Consider the following 25,756-nt stretch of genomic DNA (forward strand, 5'->3'; position numbering starts at 1 on the left):
GTAAAAATGCCTCGTCACTCACACCTGACCCTTCTGAACAAAAGGTCTGGAAATAGGGGATAATTGGAGAAAAGGAGAAGCCATAGTTACTGGGATGTGACATCCACCACCATCCATAGTTACTTTTTCTTGTGATGAGAACTTTTAAGATGTACTCTCGGGAATTCCCTGGTGGTCGAGTGGTTAGGACTCTGCGCGTTCACTGCCGGGGGCCCGGGTTCAATCCCCAGTCAGGGAACTAAGATCCCACAAGCTGCTTAGTGTGGCAAAAAAAAAAAAAAAAAAAAAAAAAAAATTAAAAAATAAAGGTGTACTCTCTTAGCAGCTTTCACATATGTGCCTTCTTTGCAGGCTCTCTGAGCAGACCCTCTGCTCTATTCCCCACCAGCCCAGTCACCTCCACTCTGTCTGTGGAAGGAAAAGTTAACAAAACAACAAAGTGATACAGTATGTTTAGTTTTGTTGGAAGGGAAAAAAAGAACAGTGGGATAGCTGCTTTAACACCATCATTTCAACCTGAGGTTTTGATGGTAGTTTTTTGTGTTTTTTTTTTAATTTATAGTTTTGGCTGTGTTGGGTCTTCGTTGCTGCGCGCGGGCTTTCTCTAGTTGGGGCTACTCTTCGTCGTGGTGCGCGGGCTTCTCATGGCGGTGGCTTCGCTTGTTGCAGAGCACGGGCTCTCGAGGCGCACCAGCTCAGTAGTTGTGGTGCAGGGGCTTAGTTGCTCCGCGGCATGTGGGATCTTCCTGGATCAGGGATCAAATCCGTGTCCCCTGCATTCGCAGGTGGATTCTTAACCACTGCGCCACCAGGGAAGTCCCTGATGGTAGTTTTTTAAAATACAATGCACTTTAAGGAAATGCTCAGTTGAGCTTACTTCCAAAGCATGTATAAACAACTGATTCAATTTCCAAGTCATCTTTAAATTTCACAATAACAACTGTTTTATGTGTTGTATAGTTATCTGAACAATGTTTCAAAAGCATTTGAAACAACAAAAAGACAAAGGAATTCTCTAATGATTGAAACAGCAATGCAAACTAGCAATTTCAACACCAGAATAATTTTTTTTTTTGAGTCTTCAATCTAGCTGAGAAGCATTACAGTCCTCAGAAGCTGCCTATTATTTAAGAGATACATGTTTCTGACCTCACTTTTCCTAAGAGAAGTGAGGCATATATAGAGAAGTGAGGTTTTCCCATAACCCTCTCAGTTGACGGGGAGGTTTTTCACTCGTTGGGGATTAAAACGAGAGAAACTCTTAACTTCCCTTTGGCCAGAAGACGTCTCTCCCTGCAGGATTTCTCAGGCCCCTTCCTTTGAGGGCTGCTTGCCCTTTAACTTCCCTTCACTCAGGCTCCATTTAGGAAAGATTGCTTAATTCACAGAAGGCACCATTATCACCAGAAAACATCTCCTGGGACCTGCTGGTTCTGGGCATGAGTAGCCTCCATAGAGTCAAGATACAGGTCTCTACCTGCTCTCTAAGTGCTAACACTTTGGGTTCAGTGTAGACACACACTAAAAGAGCCAGCGAAATTGTAGGGGCAACAAGATGGAGTAAACGCAGTGTACACAACTTGCTTGGGTGCAGGGTTGGGGAGAGGGCTGGAGTAGGCCCGGTTTGCCAGAGGTGAGTTTGGAAAGAATGATGGAGATGGAGGGTAGAGGGAGGTTGGAAGAGGTTAGAAAACACTAGGGGGTGTTCCTAGTGCCCTAGGTAATACAGAAGGAGGAAAGATAGGACGTGTGGATGGAGCCTCTCAAGACCAGGCTCCACCGCCAAAGCATTCACTCAAAAATCATTTAGGTGCCCATGTTTCAGGTACAGTTTTGGTCACAGGGGTTACAGTGATGAAGGCGACAGAAGGCCCTTAGGTGGGGGTGAGTGAGGGGTGTGAAAGGAACAGACGTGAGGACCAGTGTGGCTGAAGCACGGGGACCGAGAAGCAGAAAAGCAGAGGCCAGGGCCACCGGCAGGCAGTGGCCGGATCTTGCAGGGCATGGCAGGCCATGGTTAGAGGTTTGGGTTTTATTCTGAAGGCAGCAACGGGACGTTTCATTCATTCTGCAACAGCCTTAGGAACTAGGTAGTCTGATCCCACTTTTACTGACGAGGACGAGCAGGGTGGGGTTAGGTAATTTGTTCAAGGTCAGCTGAAGGCTAGAGGGGCTACGAAAACCTGCCGGCTCTCCCCACCCCAGGGCCGCCTGTGCCACCCCACCGAGACTAGGTAAATACAGCCGGTGCACCCCAGGTTTCGGGGCGTGCGCGCGCCACGGCGACACTGCGCATGCGCCTCTGCCTACGGAAGCCGGGAGGTAGGGGAGGAGGGGAGGGAAGGGGAGGAGAGAGGGAGGGAGGGGGCGGGGCCGACGCTGGCGGGCGCGGGGGAAATGGCGGCGGCGGCGGCGGCGGCGGCGGCCCCTACGGCGAACGGGACCGGAGGGAGCAGCGGGATGGAGGTGGATGCAGCAGGTAATGGGCCGCGCGGGAGCGGCTTCTGGAGACTTCCTTGGGGGCGCGTCAAGGCCGCCCTGGACTCCCGGGAGAAGTCGGGAGGGCGGGTCAAAAGCGAGCTCCCTGGGTTAACTTGCGGGAGGGATGTATGGCCCGACTCTGCCGTCTCTCACTCCCGTCTCCCGGGAGGACTCTCACCCCCTCTTCCTCCTCCCTTAGTCGTGCCCAGCGTGATGGCCTCCGGAGTGACTGGCAGCGTTTCAGTCGCTCTTCATCCCCTCGTCATTCTCAACATCTCAGATCATTGGATTCGCATGCGCTCGCAGGAGGGGCGGCCTATGCAGGGTGAGTGTTCGGCGTAATTCTCCAGCCTCCTCTCCTTGGTCACCTCCCCCAAATGGTGGTCTTTCCCCTTCCTTTACTGAAGCCAGTTCCTCCTCCGCAGATCACCGTTTCCCTAATATTTGGTTCACACTGACCTCAGACCCTCAAGCTATAATGATTAGGGAAGTTTGGGGTTTCCTTACCCTCACCTCTTATGTGTCCTTCTCTCATCCAGTGATTGGGGCTCTGATCGGGAAGCAGGAGGGCCGAAATATCGAGGTGATGAACTCCTTTGAGCTGCTGTCCCACACCGTGGAAGAGAAGATTATCATTGACAAGGAATATTATTACACCAAGGAGGAGCAGTGTGAGAGGGGAATAGACGTGGGGGAGAGGAGTGGGAGTGGGGAAAAAAAGCAGAGTGGGGAAGATGGAGAGGGTCGGGAAAAAAAGTAAACAGGATAGGACGAGAACGGAGGAAAAGTGAAGCTAGAGTAGCTGAAGAGACCTTAGAAAAAGGACACATTCAGTTATTCCCTGCAAAGAAAGTGAGAAGACTGAGGAGATTAATTATTCTAAATAGAACCAACATGGGAAGGGGAGAAGCTGGTAAAAATACACCAGGAATTTCAAATTAAGGAAGGATGGTTTCAAGAAATATTCTGGCCCCTTCCTCTCCAGTTAAACAGGTATTCAAGGAGCTGGAGTTCCTCGGTTGGTATACCACAGGGGGGCCGCCTGACCCCTCCGACATCCACGTCCATAAGCAGGTATACACACTCACACTTGTGCATACTGGGGCAGAGACTAGAGGATGAGGGGAAGATGGGCCCTGACACTTGTGTGTATTCTCCCCCTCTTCCAGGTGTGCGAGATAATTGAGAGTCCTCTGTTTCTTAAGTTGAACCCTATGACCAAGCACACAGATGTGAGTAAAACTGACCCCGTGCCCACTTTGTCCTGCTTGTCCATCTCTATGGCCATCTTTCATTCTCATCCTGCTATCTTTAACTGTATGACATTTTTATTGAACTGAATCTCTTTTGCAGTTTACCAGCTGTGAGACTTTGGGTTAGTCACTTAACCTCTAAAGTGCATTTTCCCCGTGTGTAAAATGGGGTAATTCCTACTTCACTAGGTCCTTTGGAAGATTAGATGAGAAAATGTAATGTGAAAGGGCCAAGCCCAAGTTTTTGGCACTTAACATATAGGTTCAGGTGTGTTTGATGTCAGTAAGAGCTATTCTCCCATCTCTTCTTTACAGCTTCCCGTCAGCGTTTTTGAGTCTGTCATAGATATAATCAATGGAGAGGTAGGTAATGCCCTGCCCTTCAACCCTCAGATTCTGCTCCTGGCATTTCCTCCTTTTGACTGTGTGTGCCCTGTAGGCCACAATGCTGTTTGCTGAGCTGACCTACACTCTGGCCACAGAGGAAGCTGAACGCATTGGTGTGGACCACGTGGCACGAATGACAGCAACAGGCAGTGGAGAGAACTCCACTGGTAGGGGAGGCTGGAGGGGCTTCCTAAGTGGGGGTGGAAGGTGTGGCCCCACTCCTTCTCCACCTTGGCCTGTCCCTGTCCCCCTGCAGTGGCTGAACACCTGATCGCACAGCACAGTGCCATCAAGATGCTGCACAGCCGCGTCAAGCTCATCTTGGAGTACGTCAAGGCCTCCGAAGCAGGTAGGACAGGTGTCTCCCCGGCACTTGAACCCCTTTTCCTCTCCCTCCTGGGGAAGCGACAGCATCCACGTTAACGCAGCCTCTGTTGTGCCTTTAGGCGAGGTCCCCTTTAACCATGAGATCCTGCGTGAGGCCTATGCTCTGTGTCACTGCCTCCCAGTGCTCAGCACAGACAAGTTCAAGACAGACTTCTACGATGTGAGTGTAAAGCCCAGGACAGGGAGGTGGGGCTCGCACCGTCATTTCTGCACGCAGGACCTGGGACCTGGCTGTTCCCTGGGCATGCAGCGGGGGACCCAGAGCTCCTGGGGAACTGGCTCTTTCTGTTCCCTCGCAGCAATGCAATGACGTGGGGCTCATGGCCTACCTTGGCACCATCACCAAGACGTGCAACACCATGAACCAGTTTGTGAACAAGTTCAATGTCCTCTATGACCGACAAGGCATTGGCAGGCGGATGCGGGGGCTCTTCTTCTGATGAGAGGATACTTGAAAGGATGCAGCACAGGGGTCGGACAGCTGTCGAGAGGAGGGTGCTACACTCCATTTAGAGAAACCTGTTGCTAATAAAAGGGGAGCAGCCCCTCCGCACCCCTTCTAGTGGCTCTGTCCTCTCTGTTAGGTGCCACGCTCTTTTGGATCTTAAAGCCTTGATCCTACAGGCTCAGTGGATGGCCAAGAAGTGTTTCTCAGTTACTGCAGCACTGAGTGTTTACCACAGGGAGGTATGTGCCTGAACCCCAGGAGGCAGAGGTACTCGTGTCCATACTTTGAGACTATGAACTGGAGCGGGGGAGGGAGTGGAGACCCCGTGCAGTCTCTTATCAGTGCCTGGCAGGCAGAGCAAGAACTCCCCTGAGTAGACTATGAGTGGCTGGAATAAGACAAGCATAAAGGGAAAAGACAGGAATCTAGAAAACTCAAAATACCCTGTTTTAACAGAAGGCAGCAAATCTACACACACTTTATTAGCAAAATGAGTAAGTAAAACAAGTGCAGCTTGGGAAAAAGAAGGGATCCTCCTTTCCCCTCAAGGGCATCTCTAGGTCTTTAAAGTAAGGGGGATTAGGACCATATGCAGAGTAGATACCAGTGTCTCAAGCGACTCGAATCACACAAAAGTGACCCGTGTCCGGGCGGCATTGACCTGCCAGACGTTCAGCTCCTCGTACTCGTCTAGGGCCGCCTGGAACTGAGCAGGTGTGAAGCCGCGAGACACGCAGCGCTGCTCTGCCTCGGAATACCGGACACTGCGGCCCTCCGAGGCCAACTCACGGACAGTGGCAAATATCACATCCGCTGGTCTCTGGGTCCTGGAGGAAACAAGCATGGGTGTGCAAGGTCAGGGACAACAAGAACACCCAGTACCAACAGAACAGCAGTGGTCAGGGTTAGAATTCTGAGGCCAACATCACAGACACAGGGATGCAGAAGCCACAGGATAAATTTTCTGCTCAAGAAGGTCAAGGTAACTCCTGACATCCTTCACTAAGCCGCTCACCTGGCTGCTTGCCCCTTGTCACCCAGAAGGGAGTCCTTGGACATCTCCATTAGCCGTATGGCTTCATTCACATCCTCCTTCTCCACTGTGTCCACCATTCGCAGACGTGCCTAAGGGGAAGGTAGGGAGAGATGGGAACGGGAGGAGGGGGGGTGGAACAAAGTCAGGGACCCCCCCCACAGCTCCAGCTTTAAGGTTGGGCAACCCACGTGTTCCTACTCACAAAGGAGTAGAGGCCCCTCCCCTCCCGCCAAGCATCCGCAGTGTGGGGCCGGCACTGTCAGACCGAGACAAGTGCAATGCCCAGGGCAGCGTCCAGCAATTGCCCAAGTCTCCGCCTCTCAACACTGGCCAGTCCCGGTGTTCAGCTGTCCTGTGAGGGAGACCAGACCCTTCTGAACTCCACTGGGCTCCCCACCACGACAGATGGAGCTTGGGGAGCTCAGCCAAGAAAGCAACTGGCAGAGAGGTAGTGTCTCTGGGGCTCGGGAAGTGCTAGCTCAGCAGTAGGTCAGGTAATCACACTACCTGCACGAACAGCACTTTGGAGCCCCCAGGACTAAGGTCCAAGATGTGAGGACAGAAATGAACGTTCCTAGCACAGGATCTGGGACACAGGGAGTGAAGTTAACTCATCCACCCCCTCGGTGAGGTCGGAGAAGCAGGGAGAAGGCCTTTCCCTCCACGGACGCTGGCCGTGCCCTGCTGGAGCAGCAAGTACCCACAGTGCGGTAGCACGGAGAGGACCGCTATCTGCACTGTCAGCACTTTAGCCCCGGCAGGGCCTGCGCGGAGGGAGGCCGCGAGAGGGGCCACGTTAAGGCAGGCTGCCCAGTACAGCCCAAATGGACCATCCTCCAGCAGGACAGACTGGCACTCACCAGAGCAGTGGACAGTCGCAGGATAGCCAGTAGAGTCCGGGCGGAAGTGTAGGTGGCATCCTTACTGGCCCAGGCCTCGCGCCTCATCTCCACATACGCTGCTGTGATGTAGTCGGCCAGAGACTCTGGCACCGTGGGCTGCTTCTCCTGGCACATAGCTATGTAACGTCTGTGGGAAAGCAGGAGAGAGGGGTGCAAAGAGTATGTTTTTTCTGCATTAAGAGTTTTACTTTGGGGGGGGGTATTTTTAAGTAGAAAAAAAATCAGCAGATGAGTATTTGCTTGCTTAAGTATCACTGATGGATTTCTCCAAATGCTGCATTTCAAATTATTCCCCAATTTTTAGGAAAATGGCCTTTACATGAATATGACAAATCCACCTGTCTTAAGAGGCGGTTTTGTTAACTTCAAGTGAATAGGTAAAAAGAAGAAAAACTTGAGGAATCCCTGGGAGTCCCTGGACAGACTCCATGGAGAGAATAGTGCTATCAAGTATCTGTACAGCAGGATGCAGCTTTGCCAAAAATCTGAACCTGTCTCAACCCTGAGATGGGCAGGTGGTGGAGGTAGCATGAAAGGCAGGTTCTGTGTCATGGTCTCCCGTGGCCAGGCTGGGGGGACCTAGACTCACTGTTCTTAGACTCAGGACATGTGGTGGAGGAGGAGTGAAAGCTTTTCAAGAGACGCACACACAGGCCAAGACACTGCCACCCATGGCACTTGGGCAAGTACACCAGTCCTCGCCCAGCTCTCCTACCTCATAAGCTTCATGTCCAAAGGTTCAAACTGGGCGGGGGGCTGCCGGCTGTGCTGGTGCACATAGGTGATGTGCTGGGCCAACCTGGGAAGAGGGGAGACAAGTAGGAACCCTGTCTCTTTGGTGCTACACGTCACACCCAAACTCTACATCTTGGCCCCTCACCTCTCCACCTCACAGCCTGGCAGGGACAAACTTTCAACCCTGACCCACTCTAACAACTGCCGACCAGCCCCTGCTGTATGAGGGAAAGGTTGTGGAGTTTCCATGAGCAGACAATGCGTTTTCCAATTTCTCCTCCAACTCCAGAGACTGTTACTAAGGGGTGTCTCCTTGAGTGCTGAGCTGCATTCACCTCAGGTCGTTGTCTCGGTCAGGCCGGTCCTGGATCAGCCAGAGAAGGTCAAACCGGGAGAGCAGCGCAGCAGGAAGCTGTATGTTCTGCTCCAGGCTGCGGCGAGGGTTGTAGCGCCCATAGGCAGGGTTGGCGGCAGCCAGGATGGAGCAGCGGGCATTGAGCGTTGTGAGGATGCCCGCCTTGGCAATGGAGATGGTTTGCTGCTCCATGACCTCGTGGATGGCCGTGCGGTCAGCCTCCGCCATCTTGTCAAATTCATCAATGCAGCACACACCCTGGTCAGCCAGCACGAGGGCGCCACCCTCCAAGGTCAGCTCTCCACTCATGGAGTCTCTCAGCACAGCTGCTGTGAGCCCCACTCCGGAGGAGCCACGGCCTGTTGTGTACTGGCCTGAACAAAAGGGCCAGGGAGAAAGAAAATAGACATGTTTAGGAAAAGCAGAGAACAAGGGAGCAACAACGGGGCAAAGGACAGAAGAAACAGGGCTAGTGAGGCAAGGCCTGTACTGAACTGCTCTGACCCAGCCAGGCCTTCCCAAGGCAGCTGCAGGTCTGTGGGTGGTGGCACTGAATCTCCATTCCCCAACGCTCCCAGAAGAGAACAAACACGGACGCGTGGTGGTCCTACTCCTGCCCTCAGTTTGCCTTTCCCAGGATCTGACTACTCACTGCGGGGGGCCAGGCGGTCAATGTAAGACAGGAGCTGAGACTTGGCCACACCAGGATCCCCCATCAGGCAGATGTTGATGTTGCCTGGAGGAAGGGAAGGAAGCCCCTGAATGACTATTCCTTCAATGCAAGTCGTCCAAACACAGAGAAAAGTGCTTTCGAGATCTGCCCCCATCATGCCCAGCACCATTTCTTTTAATCCCACCCCGTGCCCTGGAAGCCAAGACGCCTGCTCTTTTATTGTGGCCTATGGGACACGGGCCCTGGTCACCCATCCTTTCTTCCTGAACGCTGCACTCACCCCTGATCTTCATGCCTCGAGGAGACTGGTCCACCCCTCCCACCAGCAGGAGCAGCAGTGCCTTCTTCACATCCTCGTGCCCATAGATCTCTGGGGCGATGGAGGCTGCCAACTTTTCATAGAAATCCTCCTCTGTGGGAAAGGGAAAAGTAAAAGCGTTTTCTGGGGGATAAAAAGTGCTCGGATGAAACTCACATTCCCAGTCTTTCCCCCGACCCCTCACCTGCAATTTGCCTCAGTTCCTCCCTGCTCAGTTCTCCTGCCCCAGACTCATCATCCTCACTCTTACTCATCTTCACAATCCGATGGGCTTCCAGGTAAGTTTCCGAGAGTAAACCCTTGGGCAGGAAGATGCCAGGGTATGGATGAAGTTCTTTAACTTGCCCATCCACGTGATTCCCTCAGGAGTTCCTAACAAAACCTTTCGTTCTGCTTTGGTGTCCTGCTATTGACACTTTTCTCTGTGGGGCTGGATAAGAATAAGGGGATAAGAAGAAAAAGGAAAAACCACCTCCTCATTTTAAACTCCCTTTCTCACCTGGACCATCTGTCGGAACCCAGCGCGCAGGACTGGCAAGAAGATACCGGTGACGCTGACATGGTCCCCGGGCTGGGCAATCCTTGTGTTCTCTCCTTCTACCAGCACCGTGATGCTGCGAGGGATATTTCCCACGGGCACTTGGTCGCTCTGGGGGAGAAGGGTACGTGAGGCCTCCGAAGACTAACCTCCCCTCCCCAGGCACACTGCTCTTCCGCTTCCTGGCCTGCTCGGCCTCACAGAAGCCCACAGGAGGGAAGCTGAGCTCTCCTTTACCTCTTACCAACTTAATCAGAAAGTTCCAGTTAAACTTCCCTGCTGCTCTTGATGACTTCTCTGCCTCAGCTCCTCTCTCGCTTGTTCTAATTTCTTCCTCCTACTCCAGTGGACTCCCAAGCTCCACCTTCCCTGGGTCCTGGACCACACACCCCAAACTCACATGTTCTTGCATCTTCATATCCTGGAATTTGATGAACTTGGAGCCACGTGTCTGTAGGTACAGCCGCCCTCCTGAGCGGTTGGTCTGGCACTCCTGGCTCGGGCACATGATCAGAGGCATGAAAGTGGGAGACTGGATCTAAGATACAAAAAAGGAAACACCAAAGGAAATCATAAGAAAAGGAGCCCTTTAGAGTCAGTTACTTGAATCACATTCCTCTTTGTCACAAAAGCCAGGGAACTTTCGAATGTCTTACGTTATCCCTAGTAGATGTCAACAAACACAAAAAACATAGAATGTACAAAAAGACCACTCCACGCTAAAAAGAAAATGAAAGGTGAACACACCAGCATGCTTTACAATAATCAGAGAATATAACAAGTGAACGTCAGCAGACAAAACTAGTTCTTACAAAATGCACTGTTCGTTGCTCCATACATACCGGCTGATAGGTCTCTGCCCCACACTGGTCACACGTGTAAGTGGCCACCACCATCCTGGGTTTGACTTCAGAGACACGAGTGACAATTCCACGCACTGTTACCAATTTCCCCACAGAGTCAGCCCGTACTTCCCGGATCACGCGAGGCTTGTTACTACTGGGACCTTGAAAATACAGCTCACTAAGGGAAAAAACTGTCGTTAGCAAGGCTCTGGGGATCAAACCCCACACCCTTCCCAACCGAGACCACTCACAATCTGCGCATAAGTTCAGGAGGATACTGGTTCTGGGGGCTCCGGGCTGCCCCAGGGTCCCGGGTCCGCTGCTCCATCATCAACCGGTGCTCAATGTAAACGTCCAGAACATCTTTATTTACCACCTAAAGGAAAAGGCAAAAACCAGGATGGTGAAAGGACAGCACGTAAAGGGGACCAGCAGAAATCACTGCCCCCTTTCTGCCAGCTTGGAAAGCCAGCTTTCTGCCCCCCCAAGAACCTTCTCGAAAAATACCTAAGTTCCATGCCCTGCATTTTTCTCACCTCCCTCTCCTTGTACTGAGGCAGCAGCTCTTGTATAGCATCAGCGAAGAGCTTAGCATAGCGCTTGGTGTTCTCACAAATTGAATCCACCAGCTCAGGGTCATCCTCAGCTACATCATCTAGGTCTATGTACACTGCCACTTGCTCCCGATGAGCCAATCGAACCTGGGGTGGAGAGGAGATAGCCACGGGGCCAAATTTACCTTACCAGTGTTGACAAGCAAAAATCTGTCACCACAAGCTCAGCACACAGGTCCCAGGCCCCACATGGGAGAAACAGCAGTGTGAGACAGAACAAGACTCACTTCTCAGCCCCCCAACCCCTGAAAATACCTTAATTATTGTGAATCTAGTGATACACTGGTATCAGGTATAGTGTTAAGCTTGTAACTTACACAAAAATGCATTTGCTAATAGCTCTTATAGCTTAAGTCACTGCCCCATTCCCTCTACCCAACCTTAGACTTACCAACTGGTTGCCATACTTGAACTGCTTCTTGCCAAATTCATCATCCTGGTAAAACTCTTGTAGAAACTTCTTCACCTTTTCTATAAGAAAAGCGTAAAACCGTAAAAGTCAACCTTTCTTCAGATACCTTACTGCAAAACCCGTCTGAGAGAAATCTAAGAAACTCACCTCCATTTAAAATCAGATCGATGAACTCATCAATCGAAACAACATTCAAATAAGCCTACCTAATTCTCCCCAAACAGGGCAGAACTCTTTTTCACAAGCCTGTTTTGGCCTAGGGAAGAAAAAGCGGCCCCGGGCAGTTTAGAGTATTAACCGATACCCTCCCCGCAGGGGAATTCCACTCTCTGCCTTAGTTAGAAATCTCAGTACCGTTTCCTAAGGGCCTCCCACAGCCGGCAACACACTCAGGTCTCAAGGTTCTCAGCGTTTCTTCTACGCGTTTTATTCTCCTTTTCTTTCGGTCCCCTAAACCGCTGCCCTCACTGGGATCTCCGCCACCAGGCCCGTCCTCCGCCCCACCCCCTCTCCCGCCACGGCTTCCGCTCTTAGTAAACAAAGAAGCACATGGGCCCAGATGCCGCCGCCTCACAGCCCGGGATTCCTCCGCCCAAGGCGGGAGCCCGTCCGGCGATTGGCCGGCTCGTCAAGGGCCACATCGTCCCATCCCACCACTTCCTCCCTCTGCCTCTGATAAGCACCCCAATTCCAGGCAGGCCCCCACCCTCAGCAGCTCTCTCCGAGGCCACCGCGCGGAAGGACACTGTTTACACACGACACTCCTTCCAGCGGCGTCGCGCAACTTCCGCCCGCCTCCACTTCCGCTTGGAGGTGGGCCTAACGCGGCCAATCCCGGAGCGCAGCGGCCGGCCTGCCCGCCCCCCGAGCTTCGGCGCGTCTCTGGCGCTCGGAGCACCTAAGAGCGCGGAGGGAAGTGGGACTACGGGTGGCCGACCCTGAACCTTTTGACAGGGTTCCCTGAGATCCTGGTCTCCCCTTGGCGCGACCCTTCCTTCTGGAACTTACAGCCAGGGTGTCCGCCCACCCACCACGACCCCTACTTCTTTTCCCGTACGCGGTTACCAGCTTTCCCCCGACCTCGGCGCCCCGTGCGCATCCCGGGCACCGCGTGCCTCCAACCCGCCACCTCCCGACCCTGCCTCGGGCCTCGCGCGCCGAACCCGGCCCCCCGGGACCCCCGCTCACCCAAACAGGTGTTGACCAGGAAACTTCCCGCGCAGGACGCCCCTCCCACACTTGCAGACCCTCACCTTTCTCGAGCGCGTAGTCCTTAAGTGCCATTGCTGCTGAGGGCTGTGCGGCAGCAGTTCGCGGGCTCTGAGCTCTCACTCCCCGGACAGCTAAAAACGTCCGCGCGGCGGACTGCGGGCGACCAACCGAAATTGGCGCGAAACGTCGCTCCCCACGTGACCAGCGCCGCTGAGTGCGGGCCAATCGGAGAAGATGCCCTCCGCCCCTCCCGCTCGCCACGGGCCCCTGCCACGACCAATCAGCGGGCGAATCTGGGCTGAGTGACGGGGGAGCGGCGCGGGTGTCAGAAGGGAAAGGCTGGGCGAGGCTTGGGCGGGCGCCGGGTTTCCCGCGGTCGAAGGAGAATCGCTCTTAAAGGGCCAGCCCACTCGCGTCCTTTTGTTCCGGGGCCGCAGGGCGGGGCAGGCCCAACTTTCGCTGTATCCTGGTCTACTCTCCAGAACGGCCATGATTTCCCAGTTCTTCATTCTGTCCTCCAAGGGGGACCCGCTCATCTACAAGGACTGTATCCTTGGCCAGCGGGGCCGGGGGGAGGGGCTGGGTGGGACTAGTGCCCCCGAGCCAGCCCGTGTCGCCAGCTCCTTAGCTGTCCTTCCACCCGGTCAGTCCGCGGAGACAGCGGAGGCCGGGATGTGGCCGAGCTCTTCTACCGGAAGCTGACGGGACTGCCTGGAGACGAGTCTCCGGTTGTCATGGTAACCACTGGCGGGGGTGGGGTGGAGGGGATGCGCTTGGTGGGTCTGGGTGGGGGGCGCCTCCTCCCAGGGCTGTTTCCTTGAGAGCTTCCAGTTGGGGGGTACATTCCTCTAAATAATATTAATAGAAGTTTATTGAGCGCTCACAATGCACCAGGCACAGCTCCCCGCACGTCTCAATCCTCAGCCACTCTGGAATAGGTACTATTATTAACTCCATTTACACATTAGGAAGCTGGGCCCTGGGGAGGTTTCGTATGTGGCACAAGCACGTTGCTAGTAAGTAGGGGAATCAGGATACCAGCCCAGGTCTCATGGGCCAGGAATCACTACAACTCTTTCTTGCTAATGCTTTTTCCCCCTGCCTCTGCCTCAGCACCACGATGACCGTCATTTTATTCACATCAGACACAGCGGCCTCTATTTGGTGGCCACGACTTCAGAAAACATTTCTCCCTTCAGCCTCCTAGAGCTGCTCTCCCGGTGAGGAGGGCGGGGCTGGGCACACGGGCGTGGGGGTCAGAGAGGAGGAGGGTATGCACACTCCGTCCTGTTCTGCAGGCTAGCCACGCTCCTGGGTGATTACTGTGGCTCCCTGGGTGAGGGGACCATCTCCCGCAACGTGGCTCTGGTCTACGAACTTCTGGATGAAGTGCTGGTGAGGTCCAAGGATGTCCCTCCCTGTCCCCCGTTCCCTGAAGATGCATCCCATGGTTGGGAGGCTGAGTCCATTCATTTTCACCCCTTCCCCCCCGACCACCCAAAGACTGCCCTTCGTTTACCTATAGGACTATGGCTATGTACAGACCACATCCACGGAGATGCTGAGGAACTTCATCCAGACGGAGGCTGTGGTCAGCAAACCCTTCAGCCTCTTTGACCTCAGCAGCGTTGGCTTGGTCAGTCCAGGGACAGATGAGGCCAGGATTGAGGAGGGTTAGTGGGAAGTGTCATACGTGAGGATTGATTGCTTTGGATGATTTCCAGTTTGGGGCTGAGACACAACAGAGCAAGGTGGCCCCCAGCAGTGCAGCCAGCCGCCCGGTGCTGTCCAGCCGCTCTGACCAGGTGAGGGAGGGATTGATGGGTTCAGATCCTCTGGTTTTTCTCTCAGCCCCCAGAGTCCAAGATCCCAGCATATCTTTCCACTTTCTCTAGACGTGGATGATCCCTTTCCTTACCCGCATCCCCAACCCAGGGCTCCAGCCTCCACTGTCCTGTCCTTTCTGCCTGTCCGCGTTAGAACACAGGCTGATCAACCCCCAAATCCCTCTTTCCTTAGAGCCAAAAGAATGAAGTGTTTCTGGATGTGGTCGAGAGATTGTCCGTCCTGATAGCCTCTAACGTAAGTTTGGGCCCCCAGCCCTGCGGCTGAGGACAGGCGACCTTTGGGAAGTGTGTCGGGGAGGTCACGTCTGGGCATTGACCTCCTGTCACTCTCAGGGCTCGCTGCTGAAGGTGGACGTGCAGGGAGAGATACGACTCAAGAGCTTTCTGCCCAGCGGCTCTGGTGAGCAGCCTGCAGGCTGGACCAGGGTGGGGTTTGGGACAGGCTCCTTGGTGGCATGTATGGGGTATTTGGCTGCTTCTTCTGTTCTTTCCTCTGACAGAGATGCGCATCGGCTTGACGGAAGAGTTTTGTGTGGGGAAGTCAGAACTGAGAGGTGAGAGAGTGGGTCTTTCTCTCCTAGGTCGAGGTCACCGTCAAAGTTTTCATGGAGGGAAGTTAGAGACAGCTCCCCACCCCCTCCCAAAATATGGGTTAGGAGAGGGGTCTTTCTCTCTTTCCAGGTTATGGGCCAGGAATTCGGGTGGATGAGGTCTCATTTCACAGCTCGGTGCAGCTGGATGAGTTTGAATCTCATCGAATCCTCCGCCTGCAGCCACCTCAGGGTGAGGTCAGGATCGGGCTGGCCTAGCATATTCCACCTACCGAGGGGAAGGGAGGCAGTTCAGGTGCGAGGAGACCAAACTCACCTCCATTCCTCTCTGGTCTCAGCTGACGGTGATGAGGTATCAACTCTCAGATGACCTCCCCTCCCCGCTCCCCTTCCGGCTCTTTCCTTCCGTGCATTGGGACCGAGGCTCAGGCAGGTGAGACCGTTTCCCCGTTCTAGAAGTTCTCTGGAGCCCAAGCCAACATGTGTACGCATGTACGTGTGTGTGTGCACATGTATACACGTATCTGTTTACCCCTCGGACTGGCTGTGAAGGAGTGGTGGTGGTGGTGATATTGGCTCCGAGTTAGTAAAAGCACCCTCCCCCACAAGTGGACCCAGCTCCGTGAACGTAATGGCTCGTGGAGTTGGGTGGATTTCAGCCCTTCTCTGTCTGTCTTGGGGCAAAATCCACGCAGCCACACGTGGGGGCCCTGTGTGAGGGATGGTGAGATGCCGGTAGGATAGGGCCTGAGTAATGGTGTTGTGCCCTCCCACCCAGGCTCCAGGTTTATCTGAAGTTACGATGTGACCTGCCCCCAAAGAGGTAAGTGGGGGTAGCCAAGCTTAGTCCAGCTACGTAGGGTAGGAGACAAGGCCAAGATACCTGCTGTTTCCACCTTCAGGTGCGGCCAACCAGCCTCAGAATCCAGCTTAGAGGCACTAGAGTTTGGGAAGGGGGTGGGGCGGCACTTGTGCAGAACTCCAGTCATGACAGTAATGAAGATGGGACACGTCACGACCTTCCTGGGGCTGACTCTGGTCCTTTTTTCCTTGCAGCCAGGCTCTCAACGTCAGGCTGCACCTTCCCCTGCCACGGGGGGTGGTCAGGTGAGCGTGTGTGCACCGTGGGCCCACGGGTGGGTTTACCAGCTTCTCCGGACAACAGGACAGCACTGGGGGAGGAAAGTGGGAGCTGTGGGATGGCAGGGGCTAACCCAGCACCTTTCCTCTCCCAACTCCAGCCTGTCTCAGGAGCTGAGCAGCCCAGAGCAGAAGGCAGAGCTGGGGGAGGGAGCCCTTCGCTGGGACCTTCCTCGGGTGCAGGGAGGCTCTCAGCTCTCAGGCCTTTTCCAGGTATCAGCCGCTGAGTCTCAAAGGCCCTCTCCTCCCACCTCCACTTTCAGCCCTGACCCATAGCCTCCTAATGCGGTCGGTCTGCGTGGTCAGCTTCCTGGCCCCTCGGCTCCCCTGCCCTCCTTCCTGTTGATGCCTTCAGCACCCTCCTCCTGCCTCTGCCCCTCACAGATGGACGTCCCGGGCCTCCCTGGGCCTCCCGGCCAAGGCCCCTCCACCTCGGCTCCTCCTCTGGGGCTGGGCCCCGCCAGTCTCTCGTTTGAACTTCCCCGGCACACATGCTCTGGCCTCCAGGTTCGCTTCCTCAGGCTGGCGTTCAGACCATGCGGCAACGCCAATCCCCACAAGTGGGTGCGACACCTAAGCCACAGCGACGCCTATGTCATTCGGATCTGAGCCTCCCAAACGAGGACACGGGTGGCAAAGGAGGTGATCTGTGCATCAGGACAAGGACAACGTTTCCTCTCCCAGCATCCTGGCCTGTGGCTGTGGCTCTGGCTGGAAGGGTCCTGAGTCCTAGAGAGCAGGGGGGCTCCACGGGTTCAACCGCCCGTCCGTGGGATCTGACCCAGGAAGGACTGAGGTGGATCACAATTTAAAAATCAAACTTTTATTCTGAGGAACTGACTGTACAATACTGAAAGAGAAAGTCACGTGGGGGAAGCTGACTACTATTTCCTTTCACCCAGCGCGCGCGCACGTGTGTGTGTGTGTGTGTGTGTGTGTGTGTGTGTGTGTGTGTGTGTGAGAGAGAGAGAGAGAGAGAGAGAGAGAGAGAGAGAGAGGGAGAGAGGGAGAGAGGGAGAGAGAGAGAGGGAGAGTGAGTACAGGGGAGAGAAGAAGGTCAGCAGACGTGTGACAGCATCAAGGCGCAGGCGGAGGGGAGCCACATCCGGGGGGCTGAGAGCCATTAGCCTTCGGAGTCCCTGGAGCGGGAGGGGGGCTCTCCCCAGCTTCCGGTTTCCCCCCACATAGGGCGCTGACCCCAAGCGGGGAGGGGGCTGAGGTCGGGGGAGGGGCTGGAGAAGGATGGGAGGTGGGGCCTCCTTTGCCCTCCCCTGTGGGGGGAAGAGAGACCACGATGTACTTCTGGACACTCCCGGGACCAGAGGGGGCAGTGCTGGGGGGCGCGCTTGTGGCGGTGGAGACCAGCTTGACGATGGGCTGCACGCTGGGGACGGTGGTGGTGACAGGAGAGGTAGTGGTGGAGCCTGAGCCAGGGGCCGAGGTGCTGAGGGACAGGACCTGGGCGGGGAGAAAGGCAGTGCCGCTTGCCTTGCACTCTTCCCACACCCGAGGCCGGGGGATACTTCCCTTGCTCCAACCAAATAATCGGTGACATGGTGACACAGTCCCCACCACCCCTGGTCCCACACGGCTCCACATACCTGTTGGGTGGATGAGGCGCTGGAGGATGATGACATGACAATGAACTTGGTTGGGGGAGGGGAAGGCTGAGGCGGGGCAGCAGCTCGAGCAGACACCAGTGTCTGGACAGGCAGCGCAATGGAGCCAGGGACCTTCAGCAAGCCAGGGGTCCGAGGGCCAGGCTGGGGGGCCTGTGAGAGGGTCAGCGTGGGCCGGGGCTGTAGGAAGAAGCAGCAGGAAGAAAACGTCACCATCTATGAAAGATACCAGCTATGAAAAGAAGGGCTCCTCTTGCTCCTCGTGGGTCTCACTGGGTTTGGGACATCATCACAATGGGGGCCTGGACACCCCCAAAGACGGCTGACTCAGGGGGCCTGTGTTTTACAAAAGTCAGTGTGTGTGCCCGAGTTCGTGGTGTGAGTCCCGCCTGGATGGGAACCACTGCCGTGTTTTTCTTCATTTTCACCTTACCACTTGCTCACCTGTCCTCCCCGGACCCTGTACTGACCTGAGTGATGGTCAGAGTGGTCCTGTTGACCTGCTGAGCCTGCAGAGCAGCCTGGGCCCGGGCCTTGACAACGTGGGAGCAGAGGAGGGGCCCGAGGGACCCAAATTCTGCCCGATAGGCATCCTGATTGTCAGGCGGTGGGCGCAGCTTTGCCAGAACAGGGGCACAGTGTTTCTGCAGAGAGAAGGCAAAGAGCAGCCAGGTAGAGGGAGGGCAGTGACTCTGAGAATCATGATGGGGGAAGGGGTGAGAAAGGAGGTCACCCACTATTTCAGTGTTCCTGCTGGAAGCCAGGCTGTGCTGGGTTATCAGTGTGTAAGGAATGCTGTGGTTTTTCTTCATAGAGAACTTGGGCACTAGCTGGTGGGAGTGGAGAACTTGCTGAGTAATTACGCTGGTGATATCTAAGGTCCACAGGGCATGTGCCTTGCACAGAATGGGCCAGAGTGGTGCAGAAGCATCAGGGGCAGTGCAGGCTTGAAGGCACAGGCTGAGAGTTAAGACTCTTATTTCTTACTTAACCCCTTAGTGCCTCAGTTTTTCCAGCTGCGAAACAATATGGGACTCTGAGGTGTGCCCTGAACGTAAGAGGCGAAGATGGGATAGATGAATGAAAGATGCTGTATGTTTGCTAAACATTATCCTTGCGTGTGTGTGGTGGGGGGTGGAGAGGGGGATCAGCGGGAAGAAATGGGGGAGGGTGGGGGTGGGGCTTTGTCACCAGGAGGAGGCTCTGCACGTGGTCAGCCCCTATGCGGTCGATGTTGCTCAGCACAGGGCCATCCAGGACCCCGCGGATCCGCTCCCCCTCCTGCTGTAGCCGCGGCAGAATCAGAGTCTTAATCACCTGTTGGAAGAGAAGTGGAGAAGCCGGGGCCCTGGGGTCACCACAGTGTCTCCCAGGTCAGGGGGCTGTTGCCCACTCTGACCTCACGATCCCTCCCCTCCCCCAGGGCTCCCCCCCCCGCTGGGGCCTAACATCATGTCCCAGCTCTGCCAGGCCTGCGATGGAGCCGTAGCGCGTTGTCCACGGGGTCTTCTCATCCACCCAGCTCTGTAAGGGGATGGAAAATAAACCCAAATAAAGGGGTGTGAAAAGCTAACTACTAAGGACCAAAGTCTCTCATACACAAATTTTCCTAGTAAACCATTAAGACATGACAGCTCCTTCCCAGCCACCCTCTCCTCCCCAAAGTAGCCGCTATTCTGACCTCTACCACCAGAGATTAGTTTTTCTGGTTTTTGAACTTTAAGTTAATGGAATCACACAATTAGGAAAAAAAAAAAAAAAAAAGACACCAGAGATGCAGCTCAAGTCCCAGTCCCTGTCCCCCTGCCCCCTTGCCCCTGGGTTTCAGCATCATTTCCTGCAGCCACAATGGTTTGAGTGAAGCTCTCATTGTTCTGGTGACAACCCCAGGTAGTGATGGGAAACGGCTCACCTTGGTGAAGGTCTTGGTGATCCGGGACTGGATGTTGTTAGTGGTTGTGCTGAAATGCTTGCAGATCTGGGCCACCAGGCGGGCGGCGAAGTCCCGGAGCGCCCAGTGATTGTCCACATCTGGCCGCAGGCACAGCTGTCTGCTCACGATGCAGGTCATCACAGCCGGGATCAACTCATGCACCTAAGGGAGAAGCCTCGAGTCAGCTGATTCTGACAAATGGTCTCCTGTGGGTGGTGGCAGGGTCCCCAGAGCCTGGGATGAGAGGTGGGCGGGCAGGTCCACTCACGTATTTCTCTAGATACAGAGTAGGGTTGTCCATCAGCGCCTTCACCATGCGCATCAGGTAGATGAGCAGGGCCAGGTTGTTCTGCACCACGTTCACGCGCACCTGGTTGCGGGGAGAGAAGCGATGGGGCAGCGGGACCCTTCCGGTGAGCTTCCTCTCCCTCCTCCTCACCCCGGAACCTTGTCCTAAGTCCCCCCCTCCCGCGTCCTCTCACCCCCTCTGAGATGAAGGTGCTGAAGCGCGGCAGCATCTGGTAGAGCCCCGGATCCGTGGCGATGCTCTGCAGAGCCTCCTGTGGGGGGAGGGGAGCGAGTGAAGAGGGGCCGACACTGCGGGGGGCGCGGGTGGCCTCGAAGGGGTAAAGCCAGGGCCGGGTGGCGGGGCCTCACCGCTCTCTTGGCCTCACATGAGCCCACACAGGCTTCTGTGATCTCCTTGTAGTACAGCTGCTGCTCCACAGACAACTCGTGGATGCTTCGGGGCTTCAGTCGCAGAGGCGCCCCCTCCAGCAGGGGTGGCGCCTTCTTCTCTTTCCCTGTGTGAAGTGGGAAGACAGGTTTAGAAAAGAAAGCTCCAGAGGAGGCCTCAGCGCCAGACACACCTCAACCCTCACCTCCCCCACCCAGGGAGACCCGGCTTCCCTTGGGCTTCTTGATCCTCTCTGGGGCTCCTGGCCTGAGGTCTTGCCCTCTGCCCTGACCTCACCCACTTCACAAATGACCATCTGGCTTTGGGGCAAGAGGCCTGGCCCAGCAGTACTGACCTTTGCCGTCAGCTGGAGTGGCCCCCTGACCTTTGCCTTTCAAGGGGCCGTCTTCCTCCTGGCCCGGCTTGGCTGACTTCAGGGGTTCTGTGGCCTCAGCCTTCTGCTGCTCTTTGGGAGCTGGTGGGAAAGCAGTCAAGGCAGGAGATGTAAAGGGAGGAGGAGGGAGAGGGGTGGGTGCTGGGCGCTGGGCACGGAGGTTACCTGGGGGTGGGTTCTCTGGAATGGCTGGCTGGCAGCCTTCAATGCTCAGCCAGTGAGCTGCGAGGAAGGAAGGTGTCAAGGTGAACCGCTGAGCGCAGACATCAGGAAGTCACTCCACACCAAGGGATGCGTGCTTTCCTTCCTGTTCCTCACCAGGGATCTCACACTGAGGGCTCCTTCACCGCGTGCTTCCTCACACCCATACACATTGCTCCTTCCCCTCCCTGCTCCCCATCCCCTGCTCTCCCTTCCCCTCCCCCAACCTTTGAGGCAGACATCCAGGGGCACTCGGGGCAGAGGGGTATTGATGATGTCGCTCAGATCAACCTCCTTCTCCTCGTAGAAGTAAAGCTCCCGGCCGCCACCAGAGGCGAAACGGAAAGGAATGAACTCCTGAGCGTGGAAGCCATACAGTGGCTACAACAGGACGGAGAGACACTGGGATGAGAAGGGAGCCCAAGCAGGCAGGTCTGGCTGAGGCAAATGTACCGTATGGGAGGTCTCAGTACCCTGCCCCCTCAGTCCTGTGCATTCCCATCACCTCGACGTTCTTTAGCTTCAGTGCGTAGTCAATGTCACTGGTGGTGAGCTTCTGCCGCTTCCCCATGTGCATAAACTTCAAGGCATCCTAGGGATGGGAGGACAGATGTCAGCCCGAGACCCTGGGGAAGAAGGCGGCCTGGGCAGCACCCTCCATACAGTGCAGTGAGGCCAGGGTACCTGTGCAATCTCCTTGATGCGGTAGCTGACCTCATCTGTCAGCAGCTGGCAGGTCTCCTCCTGAATCTGAGCGATGCCCATGGACTCGGCCACCACCTTCATGGACTCCGAGGGCAGCACGGTGTTGCTCAGCTTCAGCTTCTTCTCCTCAGCCATTCTGGAGCCCCTCCTCCCCTCCCCTGAAGGAAGATGCCCCAGGGCGGAGAGATGGAGACCCTGGCAGGGGGGTGAGAGGAAACGTGAGAGGGACATCCCAAGAAGAGGGGCTGTCCGTTCAGGAGGGGCCGCAACAAAGGGAAAACAGTGGAGATGTGAGGGGGGAAGGGGCTCGGGGGGTGCCCGTTGTCCATCCCCATGTGAACAGCACAGGCTGAACAGGAGGAGGTAGCACTTGGACCCAGTTCGACACAATTTATGGAGCTGATTCTACGCCAGGCACAGTACAAGTGAGGTATAGTGGAATGATCTCAGCTCTCAGTTTAAATCCCACCCCCGGCACTACCTAGCTATGTTACCTGGGCAAGTTACTTAAATTCTCCCAGCTTTGGGTTTCTTCTCTGTAAAATGTGGAAAGCATCTTTTTTCCCTAAGGTTGTTAATGTGCCTGCTTTCATGTGTCTTGCTCCGTCATGCATCATTATTCACACTTGACAAAAATACAACATTGGTTAAAAACAACTCTCCCTGTCTGAGCCTATGTGCCCTTACAATTGAATGTGATGAGAAAATGCACAACCATCCTGACCAATGTGCACTTTTTTCATGGCCACGAACTTCAAACGGGCCCTTAATGCTGCCTGATGGTCCTACATTTCAGTGCACCCAGGTTCCTTCTGTCTCATCTGACACCTCTTCTCCTCCCTGATTTTTGGCCATCAGAAGAGACCTCCCCAGGCTCCCACGACCACGTGCACCCGCTGAGCAGCAAGGGCGCCCTCATGCTCTGCCTTCCCTTTCACTGTAGAGATTCTGGTCATGCCCCTCCCAACTCAAGCATCCCTCCAGCATCCCCCCCCCATCCCTGCATCATCGTCAATTCCTCGACCTACCAGATCACTCCCATTAGCCCTACAAAATGCAGTTATTTCTCCCATCTTCAAAAAACAAAACAGTGGTCCACCCATACCATGGAATATTCTTCAGCCTTAAAAAGGAAGGAAATTCTAACACACGCCACAACACAAATAAACCTTGAGAACGTTGTGCTAAGTGAAATAAGTCAGTTACAAAAGGATAAATACTGTATGATTCCAATTATATGAGGTTCTTCGAGTAGTCAAATTCATAGAGACAGAAAGCAGAGTGGTGGGTGCCAGAAGCTGGGAAGGGGAGAAGGGGGAGTTATTGTTTAATAGGTACAGTTTCTGTTTTACAACATGAAAAGCGTTCTGGAGGTGGATGGTGGTGATGGGTGTGAATGTACTTAATGCCCCTAACGTGTACACTTAAAAATGGTTAAGATGGTACGTTTTATGTTATGTGTATTTCACAGTTAAAATTTTTTTAAAAATCTTGGACTTCCCTGGTGGCGCAGTGGTTAAGAATCTGCCTGCCAATGCAGGGGACACAGGTTTGAGCCCTGGTCTGGGAAGATCCCACAGGCCGCAGAGCAACTAAGCCCGTGCACCACAACTACTGAGCCTGTGCTCTAGGGCCCGCGAGCCACAACTACTGAGCGTGCGTGCCACAACTACTGAGCGCACGTGCCACAACTACTGAAGCCCGCGTGCCTAGAGCCAGTGCTCCGCAACAATAGAAGCCACCGCAATGAGAAGCCCGCGCACCGCAATGGAGACCCAACACAGCCAAAAATAAATAAATAATTTTAAAAAGAGAAAAACATCTTTTCTTCATCCCACTTTCTCTACTAGCGATACTCTGGGGGTTTTTGGCTCCTCTTTGCAACAAAACTCCCTGAAAGAGCTGTCTTATCTCTAATTCCTCTTGAACCTACTCTAGTCAGGCTTTTGACTCCATTAGGTGCCTGAAACCACTCATCAAGTTGTGACTCTACATTGTCAAATCCAAAGTCCCATCTCCTTCCCCATCTTCCTCGACCTCTCAGCAGCACAGGGCATAGTTGCCTACTACCTTCTGGAGACACTGTCTTGACACCACTGCTACTCCACCTTCTCTTGGTTTTCCTCCTCCTTCACTGGCCACTTTCTCTACGTTTCCTCTGCTGCTGCTTCCTCTTCTCCTCGTCTGCTTGATGTTGCAGTGCCCTGGGCTTGGTCCTTGTACAGCTATGAGCTATACTTATTCCCTTGGTGACCTCAACCATTCTCACAGCTTTCAGTATCGCTTATAGGCTGATGATGGCAAATTTATATCCCCAGCCCAGAGCTTTCTTCCTAGCTCCAGACCTGTATATCAAACAGGCTACTTAGAATCCCTTCTAAACTGAACTCCTGATGACCCCACTCCACCAGCTCCAGCCTCGGCTTTTCTCATCTTCATAGCAACACCATTCATCCAGGCGGGCATTCATTATGTGAGCCCTCAAAGCTAATCCACCAGGTGATCCAATCTGATCCTCCACTCCCACTGTGTGACCAGCTCCCAGCATCTATCCCCTGGGGAACTTCAACAGCCTCCTGATAAGGTCTTCCTGCTTCCATCCTTGCTCCCTACATCTATTCCCAACATAGCAACCAGAGTGATTCTGTCAAAAAATAAACCACATTTCTCTGCTCAAAACCCTGTACTGGCTCCCAATGTGCCACAGTGTAAATTTGAAATCCTTATTATGGTCTACAAGCTCCTTCGTGATTTACTCTCTCCCCATCACATCTCTGACCTCCTTTCCTTCCTTCTTCCACGTTGATCCAGCCTCACTGTCCTCCTTGCTGTTCAAACCTTTGCTCTATTCCCTCTGCCTGGAATGCTCTTCCCCAGATGTTCCCTGGCTGCCTATTCCCATCACCCTCTTTAATACTGCACCCCACCCCCACTCTGCTTTTTTAAAAAAATTCCCATGGAATTTAACATCTGCTGATACATATTGTATTATTTCTTATTGTTTATCACCACCACATCTCCGCTTCCCGCACTGTGTGGACAGGGATCTTTGTTACGTTCACTGATGTATTCTGAGACCCCGGACTGCTGCCTGAGACACACTAGATACTCAATAAATACCTGCTGAATAAAGGAATGAACTGTAAGGCTTAGGAATTAGGTGCTCACTAAACCCTCAAGTACCACTGTTATCAAGTGAACAAGATATAAGCCCAAGCTTGGAATCTACTTTGTGTCCAAAAGGAAAGTGGCTCGCTTCAAGCTGGCATTAGGAAGACTAATGTCAAAGGTGTTTTGGACTGACTGCGAGGTGTACGTGGAGGGCGGGTGTGGGCCTGTTGGAGGGGCGGGAAGATGGGAGCGAAATACAAGTTAGTTCTTCTCAAACCATCCCAGGTCTCCTCCCCCGCTTTTATAAGTCTTATCTGCAGGGAACACATTTATTCAACATACTCTGTGCCTGGAGCCGGGTATACAGGAGGCGGTCATGTCCCAGTTCCCTGGCGAACTCCTACTACTCCTTCAATACCCCGCGGTACCCTCTGCCAGTACAGGCTCAAATAACACGCCACGGCCTCAGGAAATCTCAGGTCAGTGGAGTCGGCAGGAAGGCTTCCCAGAAGAATAACTTGACCTAGATCCGTGTAGCAGTTTCCCCAGCAGGGAAGCAGGTCTAAGGTCCCCAGGCAATGGGTACAGCGAGAAAGAAGGCGTAGAGAGCCCACCTCATCCCCCCAACATCCCTCCAATGCAAACACACAGAGTCCCCACGCGCACGGACACACAACCAACCGTCCTCCTCCGGGTCCCCACACGGGCCCTTCAAAGGGTCTAGTCCCGGGTACCACTCAGACCCGCCCCCGCCAGTCGAGCGCCCAGCGCAGGAAGAGCCTCTCACCACCGCCAAAGCGCCGCTCACCCGGCGCTCGGCGCCATGTTGGCCCCGCCCCCTCCAGGAGCAGCTCCTGGCAGAGACCGAGAGCAGGTCACTGCCCCTTCCACGAGACGGAATAAGCGCCCTAGGCTCACGGCCTGAAATTATATAAAAATGCTGTCTCTGTGCCTACGTGTAAGGAGCACACCCTCTTGCTGT

The 25,756-nt window shown here is 54.4% G+C and overlaps 4 protein-coding genes across 15 annotated transcripts; 2 read left to right on the top strand and 2 right to left on the bottom strand.

The window, feature by feature from the left end:
• The first annotated feature begins 2,361 nt into the window (after positions 1–2,361).
• COPS6 (COP9 signalosome subunit 6) lies at positions 2,362–5,063 on the top strand. 2 transcript variants are annotated; one of them, XM_019930608.3, is made up of 10 exons: positions 2,362–2,479; positions 2,681–2,806; positions 3,021–3,152; positions 3,467–3,555; positions 3,651–3,713; positions 4,050–4,097; positions 4,174–4,288; positions 4,378–4,470; positions 4,550–4,668; positions 4,808–5,063. In XM_019930608.3, the coding sequence occupies exons 1-10, from the start codon at positions 2,398–2,400 to the stop codon at positions 4,946–4,948; spliced, it is 1,008 nt and encodes a 335-aa protein (XP_019786167.1). In that variant the 5' UTR covers positions 2,362–2,397; the 3' UTR covers positions 4,949–5,063. The 2 variants fall into 2 exon arrangements, with proteins under 2 accessions (XP_019786167.1, XP_019786168.1); XM_019930609.2 differs by having other exon boundaries at positions 4,568–4,668.
• Positions 5,064–5,403: 340 nt separating this feature from the next.
• On the bottom strand, positions 5,404–12,803 carry MCM7 (minichromosome maintenance complex component 7). 3 transcript variants are annotated; one of them, XM_004318860.4, is made up of 15 exons: positions 12,639–12,803; positions 11,365–11,444; positions 10,896–11,060; positions 10,611–10,735; positions 10,357–10,537; positions 9,915–10,052; positions 9,476–9,625; positions 9,161–9,275; positions 8,938–9,069; positions 8,637–8,720; positions 7,965–8,358; positions 7,610–7,693; positions 6,853–7,021; positions 5,972–6,081; positions 5,404–5,783 (listed from the first exon to the last, which is right to left on the bottom strand). In XM_004318860.4, the coding sequence occupies exons 1-15, from the start codon at positions 12,667–12,669 to the stop codon at positions 5,582–5,584; spliced, it is 2,160 nt and encodes a 719-aa protein (XP_004318908.1). In that variant the 5' UTR covers positions 12,670–12,803; the 3' UTR covers positions 5,404–5,581. The 3 variants fall into 3 exon arrangements, with proteins under 3 accessions (XP_004318908.1, XP_019786164.1, XP_019786166.1); XM_019930605.3 differs by lacking the exon at positions 12,639–12,803 and adding an exon at positions 11,740–12,002; XM_019930607.3 differs by lacking the exon at positions 12,639–12,803 and adding an exon at positions 11,533–11,586.
• Positions 12,804–12,939: 136 nt separating this feature from the next.
• On the top strand, positions 12,940–17,011 carry AP4M1 (adaptor related protein complex 4 subunit mu 1). The gene is made up of 15 exons (XM_033840719.2): positions 12,940–13,144; positions 13,246–13,334; positions 13,711–13,817; positions 13,896–13,992; positions 14,123–14,233; positions 14,322–14,402; positions 14,617–14,679; positions 14,778–14,844; positions 14,945–14,998; positions 15,126–15,232; positions 15,334–15,428; positions 15,774–15,818; positions 16,052–16,102; positions 16,237–16,348; positions 16,520–17,011. The coding sequence occupies exons 1-15, from the start codon at positions 13,087–13,089 to the stop codon at positions 16,742–16,744; spliced, it is 1,362 nt and encodes a 453-aa protein (XP_033696610.1). The 5' UTR covers positions 12,940–13,086; the 3' UTR covers positions 16,745–17,011.
• TAF6 (TATA-box binding protein associated factor 6) lies at positions 13,498–25,751 on the bottom strand. 9 transcript variants are annotated; one of them, XR_012325977.1, is made up of 15 exons: positions 21,643–25,555; positions 21,464–21,550; positions 21,186–21,339; positions 20,923–20,979; positions 20,719–20,838; positions 20,345–20,490; positions 20,170–20,247; positions 19,956–20,057; positions 19,667–19,849; positions 19,204–19,278; positions 18,946–19,071; positions 18,225–18,398; positions 17,737–17,934; positions 15,879–16,167; positions 13,498–15,263 (listed from the first exon to the last, which is right to left on the bottom strand). XR_012325977.1 is itself a non-coding variant. In XM_033840713.2 (15 exons), exons 2-15 carry the CDS (start codon positions 21,796–21,798, stop codon positions 17,213–17,215), a joined length of 2,037 nt encoding a protein of 678 aa, XP_033696604.1. In that variant the 5' UTR covers positions 21,799–21,858; positions 25,562–25,751; the 3' UTR covers positions 16,937–17,212. The 9 variants fall into 9 exon arrangements, 8 of the variants coding, with proteins under 8 accessions (XP_033696604.1, XP_073648031.1, XP_073648033.1 ...); XM_033840713.2 differs by lacking the exons at positions 13,498–15,263; positions 15,879–16,167 and adding exons at positions 16,937–17,593; positions 25,562–25,751 and having other exon boundaries at positions 21,643–21,858; XM_073791930.1 differs by lacking the exons at positions 13,498–15,263; positions 15,879–16,167 and adding exons at positions 16,937–17,593; positions 25,562–25,750 and having other exon boundaries at positions 21,643–25,297.
• Between the last annotated feature and the right edge of the window lie 5 nt (positions 25,752–25,756).

The sequence above is a fragment of the Tursiops truncatus genome, chromosome 15 (genome assembly GCF_011762595.2).
Source record: "Tursiops truncatus isolate mTurTru1 chromosome 15, mTurTru1.mat.Y, whole genome shotgun sequence".
Lineage (NCBI taxonomy): Eukaryota > Metazoa > Chordata > Mammalia > Artiodactyla > Delphinidae > Tursiops > Tursiops truncatus.

Bases quoted from the DNA above. Each gene is read 5' to 3' on its own strand.
- MCM7 (XM_004318860.4), bottom strand. From the start codon at position 12,669: ATGGCACTTAAGGACTACGCGCTCGAGAAAG. The intron at 10,736-10,895 runs GTGAGAAAAATG...CTTTTCCTTTAG, and splicing joins CTCAGTACAAGGAGAGGGAG to GTGGTAAATAAAGATGTTCT. The intron at 9,276-9,475 runs GTGAGAAAGGGA...TTCCTGCCCAAG, and splicing joins GGTTCCGACAGATGGTCCAG to GGTTTACTCTCGGAAACTTA.
- TAF6 (XM_073791930.1), bottom strand. From the start codon at position 21,894: ATGTCCCTCTCACGTTTCCTCTCACCCCCCTGCCAGGGTCTCCATCTC. The intron at 20,980-21,185 runs GTTGGGGGAGGG...CCTTCCTCGCAG, and splicing joins CCTGGATGTCTGCCTCAAAG to CTCACTGGCTGAGCATTGAA. The intron at 17,935-18,224 runs GTCAGTACAGGG...TTCTTCCTACAG, and splicing joins CCACTCTGACCATCACTCAG to CCCCGGCCCACGCTGACCCT.
- AP4M1 (XM_033840719.2), top strand. From the start codon at position 13,087: ATGATTTCCCAGTTCTTCATTCTGTCCTCCAAGGGGGACCCGCTCATC. The intron at 13,993-14,122 runs GTGAGGTCCAAG...GTTTACCTATAG, and splicing joins AACTTCTGGATGAAGTGCTG to GACTATGGCTATGTACAGAC. The intron at 15,819-16,051 runs GTAAGTGGGGGT...TTTTCCTTGCAG, and splicing joins TGTGACCTGCCCCCAAAGAG to CCAGGCTCTCAACGTCAGGC.
- COPS6 (XM_019930608.3), top strand. From the start codon at position 2,398: ATGGCGGCGGCGGCGGCGGCGGCGGCGGCCCCTACGGCGAACGGGACC. The intron at 2,480-2,680 runs GTAATGGGCCGC...CTCCTCCCTTAG, and splicing joins GATGGAGGTGGATGCAGCAG to TCGTGCCCAGCGTGATGGCC. The intron at 4,669-4,807 runs GTGAGTGTAAAG...GTTCCCTCGCAG, and splicing joins TCAAGACAGACTTCTACGAT to CAATGCAATGACGTGGGGCT.